Source organism: Nomia melanderi, chromosome 7, assembly GCF_051020985.1.
Source record: "Nomia melanderi isolate GNS246 chromosome 7, iyNomMela1, whole genome shotgun sequence".
NCBI classification, from domain to species: Eukaryota; Metazoa; Arthropoda; class Insecta; order Hymenoptera; family Halictidae; genus Nomia; species Nomia melanderi.
The window spans coordinates 10,600,486-10,618,821 of NC_135005.1; the positions used below are offsets into that span (position 1 = coordinate 10,600,486).

The following is an 18,336-nucleotide window of genomic DNA, read 5'->3' on the forward strand; positions in this document are numbered from 1 at the left end:
TCGCGATTAATAACCAATATTTATAATAAAATATTAAAAATTGATAAACCACGCATATTCAGTAAATTTAAATATTTATGGAATTATGTTTCTCGTTTCTCAGTTTGTACTATTTAAGTGAAATCAGTTAGTTTCGCGATAGAAATTCAGTTAAGAATGATTAATTATCGTCTAGATACGGATAAACGATTATTTTTCTAAATAATATTATCTTCAGCGATGTTCAAAACATTCTGCAGGAGAGCGTTATCGATGGTCTGTTATCGATAGTTCTAATCACGCGGCGCGGGAATGCTAAATATTTTCAGATATCGACCTCCGAGAGTTACACAATAACATCGATTCAGAGAAAAGCTGTTCCTTCCTGCAATTAATAATTGCATCCAATTAAGTTTTCCAGAAAAAGAAGAATGCATTTTGTGCGAATCACTTGGAATCAGTTTGATCTAGGGATTGGTAATTACAGCAACTTATTTCCGTTGGTACTAAGTATATTTCCTTTTCTGAGATACTGGAGGAATTATTGGAACCAATAACAGAGGAATTAATGCAGTTTAAGAAACTCGGACGATAATGTTGTGCAATGCAAAGTATAGAATAACACTTTCGTAATACTGTCTCTTCAATTATCACTTTTATCGAAATGGTAAATTTCTGGTTGAATAATTTTCATCAAAATCAAGTTTTAATTGTCAATTAAGCAAAATTAGAAGAAGAATAGGAGAAGGAACATTTACGATTCTACTGCAGCATTTCAAACGAAGATTCAATATTTACTCTGTCTCAAATTCACAGGAAACGCAGTAGACAGCGATTCATCTTCTATTTCCAATGCACAGTCATCATCCGCGACATAGGAAAAATTCAATTAAGACCAATTAATATTAGAGGTTCCTCTGAATCAGACAAAACAAAATCCTTCTCCATGAGCTCAACATCACGACAAAAATCACGCATCATCGGTCAGCTAACAGACAAACAAATTCCATAAACGTATTTAAAATATTTTCATTTAATTCACGCCTTATTGGCAGTTACCAATCTCTACCAGCAACCATAACTATTACGTGTCATCAATCACACTGACTAAATAGTATTATTAATATCACCCGGTATTCCTCGATACTACCCAGATTTATTACATAAACAATACATACATCCACGATGAAAAAATTCCGTGTCATAACGATTTCACATTTACGAATCTCACGTTGAATACTCTTTTTTTAATACTGCTTCAACTACTTTCTTACAAAGAATCTCATTTCCATACTTATTTTTCAATAACTTTTTCACGCTAAAACTGCTAGATCAAAATGACCCATCCCTGATTTCTTCTTTTTGCAATTATTAAATACACAACAGATGTTTCCCTGAGAAATTATTCAAGAAACCGGTTCAACAATACGCAAACTGAATTATGAATCAATTAAAGTCTCAATAGATGCACCCCTAGAATTTCCACAGAAAAATCTCAAAAAGTCAGTTTAACTGGTAGCTGCAGTGTTAACCTTACTCAGGCCCTAGGCTCATTTCGACCGAAATTAATTATTTGTTGCTGTGATTTCTTTTGAAAGTCAGGTGAAGGTTAATCGTGTTATTGGGTATTCTACTGTATTTCATTCCACAAGAACCTCGCCGCAGATTACACGAAACCGTTCCAAACGAGCCGAGCCTCCCATGACTCTATGATAATTACGGCCAGGTAAAGGAGACGAAAATGGTGGCCGAGTAGGAAGCGCGCGGAGAGAAGGGAAAAGGGTCGAAGCCGCGGCACGGGTTCGGGATTGAAGATCAATATTCGCCGGACCGAAAGGTTCGCCGCGAGCTCCGAAAACGCACGCGCGCGATAGGAGAGCAGGCCTCTCTCCCGGTCTCTCCCACGTTCCGCACGAAAGTTCCGAGTCCGGGTCCGCCCGGCCGCACCGGCCGCTTCCCCGAGACCGTGGAAAGGAGTCGCGGGTGCCTGGTGGAGGAGGCGCTCGCGGCCCGCGATATACACACACACGCAGGCACGCACACACGCGTCGCGCTTTTTATCGTGGCCAGCTGCATAATTCACGCGGCTCGCCGAGCACACACGCCGATTTTCCGTCAGAACGCCGGTGACCGCCGCGGACAACACGCACGCGGCAACTCGCGACGCGATCTTGACCGTTCGAGTGAAACATGTGTCCTGCGTTGTGATCGCTGTTCGATGGTGGCTGGCACACGGTTTTCTAGTGACTCGCTGGATAGCTAGAGGGGAAGAGGTACCTGGATGTTTTGTAGATTGATTTTGCTTGTGATTGGGATTTATTGGTGGCTGACGTATCGTTTTCTTTAGGAATTTGCTGAGTAGCTTAGAGGATGAGAGGTAAGATGCCTGGATGTTCCTTGTAGAGGGCTGTTTGTGATTGCCGTTTGTCGGTGGCTGATACACTGTTTCCTAGTGATTCGCTGGATAGCTAGCGGGGAAGAGGTACCTAGATGTTTTATAGATTGATTTTGTAAGGATGTTGGTGATTGGGATTTTTTAGTGGGTGATGTACCGCTGTTCTAGGAATTCGCTGGGTAGCTTAGAAGATAAGAGGTAAGATGCCTGGATGTTTCTTGTAGAGGGCTGTTTGTTGGTGGCTGATGCACACATAAAAGTGATACAGCTTCCTAGAGATTCACTGGATAGCTTAGAGGATAAGAATACTTAGGTTTTTGTTGTAGATTGCTTGTGTGAAGCTGTTTGTGAACGTGTAGTCGTGTAGTTGGAATGCTTCATGGGTGTGAAGTAGATGTCGGCTGTTGCGACCGTGGAGTTGTTATCGAAGGCGCACAGTTTTGGAGTGGTTCATGGGTACATGGTAGAAAGCAGAGTTGAGAGAACGGGAATTATGGTTCTTGAGTTTTGGCTATTGCTCGTGGTTCTATGTGAATCATGAGATGTTCTCTGTTGTGGCCGTGGATTTGTAGAGTACCAGGTTGTGCACTGGATAGCAAACTTACAAGAGGAAGAAACACAAAATCCTTGAGCTATGATTGTTGCGTGTGGTTCTTTGTGAGTCACGAAACCGCTACTTTGTGTTGTGTCCGTGAAATCTGGAGTATACAATGCAGGAAGAAACTTCAATTTAACTTTTGTCGTTATTTACATTACTGAAAATCTCGTGACCCTTTGTGATACATTAAACTTACACCACATTCAAATAAACTTTTCATAAATCATATATATACAAATACCAATTCTGATCTACCAACGATATACATCTTCGTTGTTGTGACCACCACTTTCCGCATAATTCTCGTTCTACTCAGTCACAGTATCTGTCAATACCGCACGACCCATCGTTAAAAAAACACCGGCTCCTATCGTTACCATTTTTATTTCGTGGACATTCCGATACCAGTTCTGACTCACTAGGAAACTTAAACAAATCGAAGGATCGTCACAGCGAAACGACTCGCTTCACTCGAGAAAACTTAGCGAAACCTAACCCTTTTTACTCGACAATATTTCTCATTGTATATCTCATTCGTCATTTTCTAACGAAACGTTGTTGGTTTTTCTTGCAACTAACTTCGAAATTTCATTTTCAAATTTCCAAGTGTACAATTTAGACGCGTTGAAACGAACGACTAAAAGTCGACTCCCGCATGCAAAGAGTTAACATTCTTCTGCACAGCAGAAGAATCGTTCCGGATCAATTGCTTCGAGCGTATTCTGCGTTTCCATCGAGACAATGACTCCCGTTACCTAACGATCATCTTCCCATTCTGCTAATACCGGTTAATGTCAGCGGTGTTCAATGGAACGGCTCGTCGTCGGTGTGCAATAGCTGCAACTCGGTATTTTTAGCCCGGACTGTTTCACGGAACCCAGGAAACAGCCTAGACCGCGACGCAAAGGTCTCCCGCGTAACATTGTTCGAATGGTGAACATTGTCCACATTTGCACTGTCCTCAAGAACGATTGTTTCTAACGATATTTCCCGATAGCGCGCAACGAGATTACAGCGGCGCGTACATCGACGACGAGCCTGCTCCATTATTCAAATAAACGAGGATTCCCGTATAGACTTGGTTTATTTGGATTTATCAAGTATTCTTACGCGTCGCTGGATGATTTATCTGAACGCGATTTAATCTGTCACGAATAAGATTTTTATGTAACGTGATTTTGTAAGACAGTGTCTGATCGATTCATTCAAATACGATCGAAAAGTCGATTCTAATTCTTTTGAATAGCAAGTCGTTCCATATGTAACGTTGTTTCTTATCTTACTTTGTAAGGTGTTCTTTAATGCCGCTTTTAAAAATGGTGGTAGAAAATTGATCAAGAAAGGGGAAAGGGTTATACATATCGATGCCCGATTGATGATTAAAAAGAATGCATTGATTTTTTACAATAGAAGATAACGTAAAAAATTATATTATTTATGGGGTGACCCAATATTTGTAATTCAACAAGGAGTTGTGAAATTATACGGTTTAGAATTATTCAATATTAAAGGGAGCATCTTTTATGGATTAGTCTAGTCTGAAGGAAGTAAAATAGTCTTTTGTTTCATTATTTGTTAGAGAAATTGATCGATCTATCAACGTTAGATTGATATTTGATACAGTACCCATAAGTCGTTAGCTGTTGATAATTTTTGTTCAGTAGAATTGTACACGTTTCCGTATCGAGTTTCGCGTGGGAAACGTCGAAGGACTTTTCCTTCGGTTTGGTCTCGTTAATCAACGTTTCACAGTATGCTGATGAACTGGAATTTTACAGTAGTTTTCGAAGAATTTCATTATCTCGTCATGCTAAATCGAAAGCAATAAACGTAAACTCTAATTATATTTTGTATACAATTTATCTGCGCGCAGATAAATTGTTGAACGATAAATATGTACCATAAACCATTTTACATAGAACTTCATTTTTTTTTCGTTATCACAATTGAAGTATAAAATCTATTTTAACAATATATTTTAAGAAAATTCTTTTAGTCCTACACGTACAACAATTGTACAAAAATTCGCAAACTAATTATACATGTTAAGAATATCTCGGTACTGTTCTTCCTTCACAACAATTAAACGTAAACCGTAACAAAGGAGCTAACAATTAGCAAAACGACGCAGAACAGACTCCACTGTTTGCTGTAAGTAGAAATGGCCAACAGTGGACAGACGCGCGTGTCTTCAAACACAGTACCGGAACCGAAGACCGTGTTTACAGTGAAAGTATACCGTGCATTTAATCCGAGGTTGAGGGCTCAGACAAAGATTAAACGTTTTATAAACACGAACGTTTTCCCTGTCGGAATGAATTTATTTCAGACAATTTCGTCCAGAACCGATGTAACTTTTTATCAATGGACAATTTAATAACATTTTTAGTCCAATTTTTTTATTCAAGATTTTTTATTCGATGAACTTTAAATTCTTTTAACAGAAAATTTTCCTAGGCCATAATTAATTGAAATTTTAAAGAGATTCCAAAAAAATATTGAAATTTATTAAAGTATTAAAATTAAGAAAATTAAGATTTAAGAATTGATGACCTGAATTTGTATACAGTATTACAAATAAATGAAATATCTAGATTAATATGTGGGCCATAATCAACGAGAAAATTTGTTTTGCTAGTTAATATGCATAGCGTCACGGAAACGATAAGAAAATTGTTAGTTAATTATTAGCTTGTAATTAATAATTTCGTTTTCCTGAATTAACGTCGGGCCATTTGTCATTGGTAAAATAGTATTTTACGACAAGCGTCAATTTACTACGTACTTCGAAGTCATTAACGTACCTAGTTAATCTTCGATATTTTTGCCACGATCGGCATCATCGCAGTCAAAAAAAGCATCGTAATCATTAATCGGTACCTTTCACTTGTCCCTGGCGAAAGTTATTTATGACTACAAGCACGCTTATTATTCATAGTCAGGATTAACGATTACTTAGCTTGACTGATTGTTCGGTAGGCGAGATTATCTAGGCACTAATGTCGTAAAAATTTAAATGGAAGTTATTAGTTATGTTCCTGTAAATGAATACACGAGAATAATGAATATAAAAGCCAATATAAAGTCACGTAATAACACTTACCTTATAATAATATTTATGCTGTGTAATAAATAAATATATTTGTCATTAATTTTCTCATTGACAGCAAAGCAGTTGTATCAATCATACTTGAGAAATAAACCATGGAGCAAGAGGTTAATTGAGTTAATTATAGCGATTCAATTCAGTTGGGGGTCACCGGTGACCCTACGTATTATTCATCACGTTAAGAGCACAGTTGAAATTGTGAATTCTAATACAGCACAAGTCCACTTTTCAACGTTATCTATACGAATTATCGATTTCACTATTTGTAGTTTCCTCAGACCTATTCGATAGTACTAAACATGTACACGTAACGAACATTTATATATATATCCAAATATTCGCAACAGGAACCAATAAAACAGATATTAACTGAATTAACGAAGACGAAAAATATTGATTTCCTCGAAGTGTTGATCGATCGACTTACGCTGTTCTAGTAATAATCGCTTCAATTGTACTGACCGATTTCAGAATTACTCTACTTCTTTGAACGCGACGGCTGAAGAGTATGAAAAAGAGCTTTATGCCAGAAACGATCGACAGTAACGAAGCACTCGTGCCCACTTGATGATTCAGTTTCCAAATAGAACGCTATTTCAGCGCGCGCATTTTAAAAACAGGCCCCCCTTCCGTCCTGGATCCGATTCGACACGGCCGCCGCTTCATTGTCCGTTATTCGCGGCGCGCGTTCGTCACGGAACGTCTATTATTAGGCCACTTTTGACGAAGCAGGTTCGATTCCGTTCGGAAAGGTAACGAAACGCCGGGCACACCTGGCCGGGCGGCCCTGTGATTCGAGCGGACCGGCCCGGCCCAGCAGGGTGAAAGTATCGCGAAAACGTCGATCGCATTACTTTCTTGGTACCGTATCGATCGTAAAACGAGGAATGCCAACGGGGATGGGCAGATTCAGGCCCGAGCGGCCCGTAGATCGCGATTAATGTCCGCGCTGGGTCCACGTGAGTTTCCTTGAAATGTCTCTTTCTTTTTTTTTTTTTTGGATTTGATTACCGAGAGTAGGTCGGCTAAAGTTGTAGTGATGCAATTGGATTTCCTTTGTTCTTTTGGTTGTGAAGGTTGATGGATCAATCGAGAGTTTAGTGTTGGAATAGAACTTCTTTGGTTTTGGTGAAAAACGTTGGTAGAATAGCCGGAGTTCTTGTGTTAAAATCGGTTTTCTATTATTTTGGTTGCTAAGATTGATAGATCAGTTGAAATTATAGCGTTGAAATAGGTCTTCTTTTTCTATGGTTATAAAGGTGGGTGGAAATTACGGTTCGTTTTCGATTCTCGTTATTAATTCTCGAAGAAAAAAGGAAGAGTACATTTTAAGTGCAGTGCAGGGTGAAATCTAAGGAAAACAAAGGAAGGATTAACCACGGTTCTGTTTATATATTCTACCTTCTCGTATAAATTATGATTCAATTTTCACTTTTATTCCTACTTTTACCTTCTTGAATCCTGCATGAGTAGAAAATATTGTATCACTTTCTGCGTGTTGCTTCGACCGCGAAACTTCAAACGATAATCAGCATGTGTATAATTTAATCATCGTGATTAACATCTGAACAGCTTATATAGAACACAACGAAATTTCTGCGTTACGGTGAACTTACATTTCGGCGTGACGCGAATTAGAGCAAAATAATCTGTATCTGTAGAAATCGAGTTTTTATCGTGGCGAATTTGATATTGCTAGAAAATGGCGGTCGTGTTACTTCCAACGCATCGTATCGATCGCTAAACTCGATCTCGCGTTTCATATTGTATTCAGACGCACGTGGTCTGGTATCGCGATGAGAATTAACGGCCATTCCTCACTGTTAACTTTGTTATCCTTGCAGCAACGAAACCTGTCCGATTTCGTGCCGATATTACCGATAATTTAATCAATAATTTAATCAGCATGGAATATTCAATAAATGTCAATAAATTCCAACACGAATCTTCGAATAACCTCCAATGAAATCAAAGTAACCTTGTATCAGGAGAAATAATTTTCCACGAAGTTCCAATTTTTCATTAATCAGTCCAGGGAATCGCAAACTTTCGAAGAGATTGGTAGTTCAGTAACGAATGGAGATTCCAACGCTGAATATCCGATGAAACTCAATTACGCAAACGAATGGTTAGAGCATCGTTGAGTAAAATTAATTGTAGATACACATTCATGCTTTAAGCTAGCAATTCATGGTAAAAGCAACGTCGTTTGAAAATCGAGGGGAGCACAGACAACAAAGTCTGAACCAGCGGGAAGCGAAAAAATAATGATAAACGAAGAACTATCGGTTTTCGCGGCTACGATGATTATTAACTTAGCGAGAAAGTTCAAACAGCGGTCACACCGCGAATACATAATCTCACGTGAGCTTTCACTTTCAGAAACAGTTCAAATACAAGAGCCTAGAGAAGCTGTTCACGGTTTACCAGAGGAGGTTTCAGTATGGTTATCTGTCGCTCTTCGTTCTACTACAATTGGCGCTTGGTATCACGTATTGTTTGATCCTGGTCACGATGGTAAGCGGAACAATATTCACGGCAATTTCATTTCGATTAACCCTTCGACACCGAGAAGCGATTCTCATTGTCAGTTGCCGTTTGATTCGACGCAGCAAAATTGTAAAGCTTCGTATTCAATGTTAAAATCTTTATGATTTATTAACGCATGGAATATTGAAGGATAATATTTCTCTCGTTAATTTCGACATTGTCAGTTGCCATTTGATTCGATGCAATAAAATTGTAAAGCTTGATATTCAATATTAAATTCTTTATGATTTGTTAACGTGAACAAATTTTCTAATCCATGAAATGTACCGATTAACGATACGTCGTTCAGATAATGATTAAATGCAGTAAAATCTTTTCATCATTTTTCTGTTTTCTCAGTTATAAGTGTTAAATTTCTTAGAATTATAATAATCGTGTGAAGTATTGCAAAGACACGTTCGTACGGCAATTATATGTTAAACTCGACAAATCTCGACGGCCATTCGGTCAACCAAGTGCGCAAATTACAGAAAACAATGGAAAATTTGCATAATCCAGTGAGCATTTCGCCCGGTCATTAACATTGCGAAAATTAGTTTCGCGCACGGTGGTATTACGTTTTTAAAAATATCTCCTGCATAATTTAAATGGCACGACAGCACTGCATAAATTACATGGAACGATCTTAAATTTAAATGGACTTTCGTGCAATTTTATCAATTCGAAATTCACGCGGCCTTCATTTCAACCTTGCGGACTGTCAGGAAATAGAAATAGATCATGAGTTCAATCAAATTATTCTAACTATTGCTTCACTGGAGGGTTCTCAAATAATTCCGAAAGATGTTACTATGATTAATTCAGTATACTATATATCACATTCATAAAACAGTTGTATTATGTAAAGCAATGACAAGGTAACAATCACATAAACGGAAGTTACATTGTAAGGTAACGTAAATAATTCTTCTAAATCATTTTCGTTCATGGTCTAATTAAAACAAAATAGAGTAAAAACATTAATTGTCCCTTCGTCTCACGATTAGTCGATTCGTGAGTCTCCTCGCACCCCTTAAATCGATAATCTATTACCGAGGAGTACCGCTCATTTTACTACCACTATCAGACCCTACAGGTGTACCAAAAATGACCGCCATTCCCGTCCATTTTGCCACGGCAAAAATAGAACGCGACCGCTCGCGCCGTAATCGAACTCCGTTTAATTTCTTATTTATTTTATATTTAACATACAGTCCCTGTGATACAGACGACACGTGTAATCGAATACAAAATTCTTCATAGTTGTACATTTTTTAACTTCAATCTATATTTCAACATTTTACCCTTCGCTCTTTACTCTTCAAACTTTAATTTCAATATTGCTAAATATTTAGTAACAACTGAAAATAAACGCAAGGAACCCGTTGAAAAGTGCTCTAAATATTAATTTCAAGGTTTCACGTAAAAATGTTCAGAATAGAAGAAAATAATTGTGCATTGATTAAGGTACAGAAATTTAATACCAGAACAATGATTTGAGAGAATATGAGGAAATCGAAACAAAATCTGTTGTTACAATTTTTATAAGGATTAGATATTGATGATGTTAATGATGATTAGAAAGTATTACATAAATTACCTAAATTTACATTAGGATCCATGAAATTGTTCATTTCATTCTACAGTAAAACACTCGACATTTCGCAATCCCATCATTCATACCTCAAATCGAATCAATAAATAACATTTTTCTTCTGTAGGTGAGCATCGAGAATTGCGTGCCAGACGTGGTCGTCTGCATCGTCGGCAGTGCATTGCTGTGCCCGGTGATAGCCCTGTCCTTTCGCTCGAAGATCATCGCTAAGAACACTTACTTACCGGTGATGTTGTCCTGCCTGATCGTAGTGTTACTCGTGATCGGCGACCTAGCTGTACCGATGTACTACACGCTCACTTACACGGAGGAAACACGACCGATAAGGTAGTCATTGGCAACGGAACGTTTCTGGACAAAATCCTCCCTAAAACTCCTATCTAACCTTTTGCTCTTGAGTGAGGACCTTCAACTGCCATTTAATTCAACGCAGCGAAATTATAAAATTTAACCTTCATCAGAACCCAGGGTCTTTTTCGACCCAGGATTAGTTTTTTCTGTGATTTGTTTTAAAGAACAGATGAAGGTTACAATTCAATATTAAAATTTCGTATATGTTTTCTGTTCTGTCCCTTAATTTATGCAAGATTTTCCTTTATATTAATTGTAGAAGTACCATCGATATTTCATTAGAAAATAATGAATATTTATAATGAAAAATATTGTCGCTTTAATCTATTTAAATTAAGATTTTCAAAGACTTCATTTAATTTCTTTTCAGTCTTTGTAAGCGAAATTATGGGTAATTTAAGTTATCAGTTGATTATATAAAATTATTAAGTGAAAGTTCGAGTACTATTATTTATTGTCGCTCGAAAAGTCATAAAAATGAAAATAATAAAGTTGTCCGCCCTCCGAGGGTTAATTAACGATCGTAGCCTTGGTTGATCTATTTTTTTCTTCTCTCTTCGTCTCTCTCTTTCCGCCAACAGTTTTCGCCTGTTTCCTCGAAACCCTGGTTACGAAAGATCGGCGCACCACTTATCGGTATTAATCTCCGTCGTTGGTTTTGCAACGTTCCCGCGAGGCACACGTTTCCTGGAACATTTTCTCGGTTTCAATTAACAGCGGGATCGGGTGTGCGGCTCGGACGCGATTGCCGCGCTGATAAGGACGCATAATGTGTAATTGTTATCGCCGCATCGTTCCGATCTTCGTGAATGCAAATTAACGAAGCTAGAGCTAGCGAACGAGTCGAAATGTCCGTTCACGGGTTTCTCTTTTTTACCATTACTGAACACATTCGTTTAGTATTGCGGGCGTTACGATCAAATTTGCACGGAAGATCAATCAACAGGTTCATATAATTTGTGTAAGATATTACGAATCTGTAATGTCTAATGTGCAATTAGTGTTCGGTATTTTTAACGTTAATCCTTCGATGTACAATTTCTTTCAGAAGTGTGCTTGATAGGAAAAAATATATTTGAAAGTTTGAAGATTTGAAGATTTGTAGATTTGAAAACTTGAAAACTTAGAAATTTAGAAATTTAGAAAAATTTAGAAAAAATTTAGAAACTTGGAAACCAGAAAATTTAAAAACTTGAAAACTTGAAAATTCGGAGATTTGAAAATTTGAAGATTTAAAGATTTAAAGATTCGAATCAAATTGATTTATATTCATTAAATTCTGTCTGAAGTCTCTCCGGATATTGGGGCGATTTGATAAGTTGCTCAAGACGCACGCTTAAACGGGGACGGTGTACCGCAATTTGCGATGGATCAACCGCGAACGCTTAAACAAGAGCGTATTTTAAACGATGATTTGTAGTCTATGAAATTCGATGGAATTTTGTTTCCTGTTCTTGACAGGTTTATGACGGTCGTAATCGTTGGGGTGCGGATTTTTATGCGAACGCGTAATTCTAGACGCTAATTTATGGAAAATGAAAATTAGACATATAATCATTTTTACTTCCTATTCTAAGAACTCTACTTTTTATCGCATCCATAATATGTAAACTGCAAATTTTCATGCGAACACGTAATTTTACAGTCCAATTTTTAAACATGAAGATTACGTTATGGAATTTTATTGTCTGTCCTAGAATCTTCTTTCGAGAAAGAATGAAGTAGAAACGTCTACATTATTTCGAATCTAGTAAAACTATCGATATAGCAAGTAAAATAGTACTTTCACTTTACTTTCATAATTCTTTATTACTCTAATTTGTATTAATATGCGCAGAAACTGAAAAACTTAAATTTATCATGTTTTATGTGTAAACAACCTTTTTGTTATATAATTTTTTATAAAACCAATTTTGCGAATTTAATCCTTTTAACATTAAAATCCTTTAGTAAATAGTAAAACCACTTAAATACAATTTTACGGTTAATTTAGACAGTTCATGAAAAGGGAATTAAAGAAAATAAGAGAAACAAGCGTAGAAAAATAATTACTCTCACAGAAAAGAATAGCAATGTCAAACAGTCCGATATAATCTATGGTTTGTTGGTGACCGAGGCAGGTCTCGCGCATTACGTAACACCTTGTATCATCCGCCGGATTAGTCTTCAGATTTCCTTCCGGGTGTTAATCACGGTTCATTCTTATCTTTCACCGTGAACTTTAAATTAACTATTCCTCGCAACTATCCCCATCAAATAAATTTTACCAGCATTTTGGCAACCGTTGACGTGTATCCACGTCATCCTGAAATCAATCTACATTCACTGACGTAGTTCTAGATCATCTGCGAGGAGTAAATTTTTTGAATTTTAAACGAGGTGTTACAATATTTTCACTCCGACTTTAATAGCACAAAGAAAACGCAAATGAAATATCCAATTCATTGTATGTACAATGCACATTTGTTTCAAAGGTAGAACCTTTACATCAACTGAACAATACATCAATTTCACTTGACCTACGTGCAATCAGTAACATAGCTTTTTCATCTTTAACTAGTTACATTATTCTTATACTAAACTTAAGTGTAAACATTGTGTTTTTTATTAACAGTGTCACTCGAAGAATATTATAATACATTTGTACAAATTATGTTCGATGAACATAAAATAATAATAATAGCAAAAACAGGCACTTAATTCACGTTATTACTGTATTTCTTATATTCATTAAGGGTTAGAAGTTAAAAATCTTCGTCCTATATTTTCACATAATTATCCAGTTTAGCGACTTTTCTTAATTTTACAATTAGCCTGTTTCGCTACAGCTTTTTAAAAGCCGCGGTTTATCACTAATCCAGACTTAACTCGGACCTAATCCAGTTAAATGTTTACACGAAACAGTACTAATAAGCAAACAGAAAACATTAGGGAAATCAACTAAACTATACGTTCACCTGCCCCATATTATGAAACGAATAAATGAAAATAGGATACATGGAACGACGTTTCTCCTTGCAGACCTGCGTACGCGACCCACGCGCTGTTAGCCTGCTACGTCTTCCTGCCGCTCACGGAGAATCTGCACGCTTTCATCCTCGGGATCACGGCCACCCTGTGCTACCTGGCCGCGCTCTCGTTAATCACTTACAGAAACACGTCCGATTACGTTACCAAGGTAAACACCGACGCCTTACGCATTTCCTTCACGTGAGTCGCTTGACCGAATAAACATGGATAACAGCGATAATACGCCGTTTAAGATAATTAGAGGATCGCCTCGGGTTTATCGTCGTGTTAGGCGCTCACGCCAATGTACTGGGTGTTTCAAATATACACTACCGATTCTTTAAGATTTCATTGTCAACCTGGCGACCAGAGGAAATGAAAACACCTTCGTCATCCTTCAGAAGGAAAATTAGAGGATAAGGATTTTGCGAGATCTCGTTTAATTTTAATTGATCGAGGCTATAGAAGAACGTATACTAATTGTACAGTAACAAACGTTTTGTTGTTTATTTATAAATGTTTGTTGTCAGTTCGTTAAAACATTTTTGTGGAAAACTTCGAGGGGCTCAGTTTATTAATCACACGGAGCTGATAATTATGTAGAAAATGTCTTAATTTAAAGAGTATGTCAATGACGAACCTTTCATTTGCAAGACTATGAAGCACCCTGTACATTTTATTGATCGACAGTGTTGGCACACAGTAGCGGCAAAGATCAAGCGCGATATATCTTCACCGCAAGACGAGATCCCCTAATTGCCGCGGCCCGTGTTCACCCTAACTCGCAATCGCAGTCTTTCGATCTCTGATTTTCCAGATAATCACAGACACGATATATTTTATTTGCGTGAATGGCCTAGGATTGTACTTCAGGTTCATGAACGAGGTCGTCATCAGACGGTCGTTCCTCGATCGCCGGAAATGCGTTGAGTCGACGCTGAGATTGAACTACGAGAAGGATCAAGAAGTAAGTTAAACCTACGACGTTCATTTCCGAATGTTATGACGTTATTGATCGTCGTAATAATTAACCGCGAACGTTTTCAGGAACAGCTCACGCGGAGTATATTGCCGCAGCATATAGCCGCCAAAATTAAAAAAGATTTCCGTGATATATTTAAATTTATCGAAGAGCACAAGCAACCACCGCCCAAAGGACGACCTCACAGGTATACATTATATTCTTCCTATTCTTGAATGTATTAAAAGATCTCAACATACTTTAAATGCATCTTATACCTCTACTTTCTGCTTTTGCTCCTTAATAAATGTCTGATATCATCGAAGACATAATTTTCAGTGATCTATGCGTCGAGACGCACAACGATGTAAGCATTCTGTACGCCGATGTGGTGAACTTTTCTGGTCTGACAGTTGCTCTGCCAGTCCGGAAGCTAGTAGAAACACTGAACGACTTGTTCGGCAGTTTCGACGAGGCTTCCGAAAGGCACAACGTTCTGCGGATCAAGTTCTTGGGCGATTGTTATTACTGTGTGAGCGGCGTGCCAACGCCGAACTCCCAACACGCGAAAAGCTGCGTGGATTTGGGTACGTTAGGCTGCTTATTTTCTCTTCCGTCTTCTACTCATAATTATATAATTATTAGTATTGAATTCCATTTATCATGTTACAGGGTTGGACATGATAAAGATAATAAAGGAGGTGAGAGCAAGGGTACGCCGTGAGAGTGGCGTGGACGTGAACATGCGGATAGGAGTCCATTCGGGCAACATAATATCCGGTATCCTAGGTGCCAACAAGTGGCAGTATGACGTTTGGTCACGTGACGTGGTTATAGCTAATAAAATGGAGCAAACGGGGAAGCCCGGCAAGGTGCACGTTACGCAACAAACGTTGGATCTCGTGGACGCGGCCGAGTACGATTGCGTGCCGGTCGAATCCTTGAACGACGAGATTCTAAAGAAGTATAAAATCCGTAGCTACTTGATCACGCCTTTGCTACCCGACGACCCGCCGCCCGCGCAGGTGCGTATTTCCCGGTGGCGTAGGAAGTACACGGCCGTTAAACGAAACGCGAGAACAAAAAAGAACAACGACGTATACTTGTTGAATGAAGTTTGAACAGTTCCTACGCCACTGATCAACGTTCATCGACCGTTCGAACGAACTTCCGTTGAACGTTTCGCATCGTTGATAGGTGAACCTTGTTGCAGAACAGCGAGAACACTTTGACGGTCATCTCTCCGGACTCCTCCCCGGTGGCTAACAAGCATTACGTGAGATTTTACAACGTTCGGTCTAGCAGTGTGAACGCCGGATCCAGGAACAGCAGACGGTTAACGGCTACCATGAACAACCACGTCGACGTGCTAGCCAGCACTTACAGGCGGCGTACACACTTTATGGACTCCTGCTTGAAGGATTATCATCTGATGCTGAAGGCTGCGGACGCTGAGATGGAGACTGCTATTCAACAAATGCCTCTCACCAAGTGGGAGTAAGTAATGAATTGAATTTTCCTACAAAGCCTACGAGAATTATAAGAGATTCTGGTATACACTGTGTACACCCATTTTGTTCTATGTCATTGATTTTGTTATGTTCTTTTCAGACAATGGTGTAAGTGGGAAGATATAAACCCCTTGCTGTTAACGTTTCGCCAATGGAGCTGGGAGATACCATTCCTGAAGGAACCGGATCCCCTTTTTAAATTTTACATTTGCTCCGCCGTTTTTGTTCTGATCTTTATGGGACTCATGTACTTGGTACCTACGCTTTCTTATGCAGAGTATGTTCTCTTTGTAAGACCATTTAGTCGATAATCCATTTTCGGTGACGAGTAGCACGAAGTCCTAGCAATGATTAATTATAACTTCCAGGTGGCACGTGAGTACGGCGATTAGTTACTCGGTAGTGATGTTGTTCTTAATCATTTTGATGCCTATCGCCTGGATGCATTTCGCCTGGAATCGGTACAAGGATCCGCACGACGAGCACGAAGGTCAAGTTCCTCATCCGCGTAACAAAATCCTGTGTTTCTTGTATCAGAGCAGTGTGAAGGTTAATGTCGTTACATTCTCCGATTGATCTATGTCTTGTCCCGTCTATTAATCTTTCTGTCCATTCTTCAGGTTGTCTGGAGCGCGTATCTCAGAACGATACTCTATTTAGTCATAACGATCATGTTAGCTGCGTGTGCCATGTTTGATATGATCGTAAGTGAAACAATACGAGAACAATAAAATAAAAGCCAATTAAAACATAAACTGATCTGCATCGTAATTTCAGTTCGAATGCGAAAATGTGAACGAGCTCGTAAGCAACAATATAACGTCGAGCATAATGGAACCTAGCGCTGCTAAACTCGATTGCACAGCTGCACCCTGGGTAAGATTATTTAGTAGGTACTTGGTTTCTATTAACTTCTCTTCGGTTGATATTTCACAGGTCGCAGAACAATATTTTTCACGCCATTGAACAATTGTTTCTTTTCCTTTTTAGCAAATGACGCAAACCTGTTCCCTGGCAATCCTAACGAGTTTTTTGTTTCTGAGAGTCCATTATATCCTAAAACTAGTAATAGGTACCGCTGTAGTGGCATTTTATTCAGCGAATGTGTGGATACATCGTTCGAATTTATTTCAGGTAACGACACCGACGCGTACGCGCTGAATTTTCAATTGATACATTAATATTAGTTATCCTTTTCATCCGCTACTTTTGTTCTTCACAGTCTGGTGAAAGGTTCAGTCCACATTTAGAACCGAGTGTGGCACACATTTTAAGCGTAGTTTTCCTTACATTTTCTTTGCATCTCATTGATCGTCAGGTGAGCCGTCCTGCATTAAAAAAGTATGCATGTTTGTTCGGTGTTTAAATATGTGTTAACCACGATGATAATCTATTTAGGCGGAGTATTTGAGCAGGCTGGACTACATTTGGAAACGACGATTAACGAAAGAACAGGACGAGGCATTCCACACAAGGAACGCTAACAAACTACTGCTTCGCAATATCTTGCCAGAACACGTCGGTACGTTAGGCTTTGAATATCTTGTAGATATCAAATATACAAAGTAATCATTAACGTTCATTTTATTTCCTATTTCATAGCGGAATTCTACTTAAACATGAACAGAACCGAGGAAAACGAGCCATACCATGAAGCTCATAATAATGTGGCAGTGATGTTTGCCTCATTGACAGACTTGAGCATAGATGAAAGTAACATTCTGGCAGACCTCAACGCAATCATTTGCGAATTTGACAAATTATTATTTCAATCTCCATTCGTTTGCCGAATCGAAAAAATCAAGATCGCTGGTAAGAAACAACGCATTAACGTCGCGCGTAGAGCATTATGTGGGCATACATCATATTGTAACTCTTCCAGGTACTACTTACATGGCAGCTTGTGGATTAGAAGCCAGCCGGCGCGATTCAATGTATAGTGCAGAAAGCGATGAAGACTATTGTGACAATGTAGTCAAAGTGATGGCTCAATTTGCAGCTGAGATGATTGCAGTTCTTGATAAACTGAATTCCAGGCTTTTCTATACATCACAGCCTTATAGGTACTGCACTGCGCTTAGATATAATTAATTTCTAAAAATGAAGACATTTATAATAATAAAATGTTTTTTTCAGAATAAGGATTGGAATATCTCATGGTGAGATTACAGCAGGTGTAGTGGGTGCTCAAAAGCCGTTGTATGATATTTGGGGGGACGCTGTAAATATGGCATCAAGGATGGACACCACGGGTCTTCCAGGAAAGATACAAGTCCGTT

At 38.5% G+C, this 18,336-nt stretch overlaps 1 protein-coding gene across 6 annotated transcripts in view; it reads left to right on the top strand.

Moving 5' to 3' along the window:
• The window catches only part of ACXD (Adenylyl cyclase X D), a 30,513-nt gene that overhangs the window by 9,923 nt on the left and 2,254 nt on the right, over positions 1-18,336 (top strand). The window contains exons 1-21 of one of the 6 annotated variants that reach the window (XM_031990909.2): positions 1,884-2,252; positions 2,327-2,461; positions 2,543-2,572; positions 8,464-8,598; positions 10,332-10,552; positions 13,598-13,754; positions 14,403-14,552; positions 14,633-14,754; positions 14,886-15,133; positions 15,219-15,571; positions 15,760-16,043; positions 16,158-16,334; positions 16,426-16,606; positions 16,678-16,761; positions 16,835-16,933; positions 17,048-17,191; positions 17,280-17,375; positions 17,456-17,579; positions 17,660-17,869; positions 17,940-18,120; positions 18,194-18,329. In XM_031990909.2, the coding sequence (XP_031846769.1) occupies positions 8,596-8,598; positions 10,332-10,552; positions 13,598-13,754; positions 14,403-14,552; positions 14,633-14,754; positions 14,886-15,133; positions 15,219-15,571; positions 15,760-16,043; positions 16,158-16,334; positions 16,426-16,606; positions 16,678-16,761; positions 16,835-16,933; positions 17,048-17,191; positions 17,280-17,375; positions 17,456-17,579; positions 17,660-17,869; positions 17,940-18,120; positions 18,194-18,329 (2,970 nt within the window). In that variant the 5' untranslated portion in view covers positions 1,884-2,252; positions 2,327-2,461; positions 2,543-2,572; positions 8,464-8,595. Of the gene's footprint in view, positions 1-1,883; positions 2,253-2,326; positions 2,462-2,542; positions 2,573-6,753; positions 7,041-8,463; positions 8,599-10,331; positions 10,553-13,597; positions 13,755-14,402; positions 14,553-14,632; positions 14,755-14,885; positions 15,134-15,218; positions 15,572-15,759; positions 16,044-16,157; positions 16,335-16,425; positions 16,607-16,677; positions 16,762-16,834; positions 16,934-17,047; positions 17,192-17,279; positions 17,376-17,455; positions 17,580-17,659; positions 17,870-17,939; positions 18,121-18,193; positions 18,330-18,336 lie in introns of those variants that run through there. The other 5 variants (XM_076369520.1, XM_031990908.2, XM_031990911.2 and 2 more) reach the window with 5 other exon arrangements.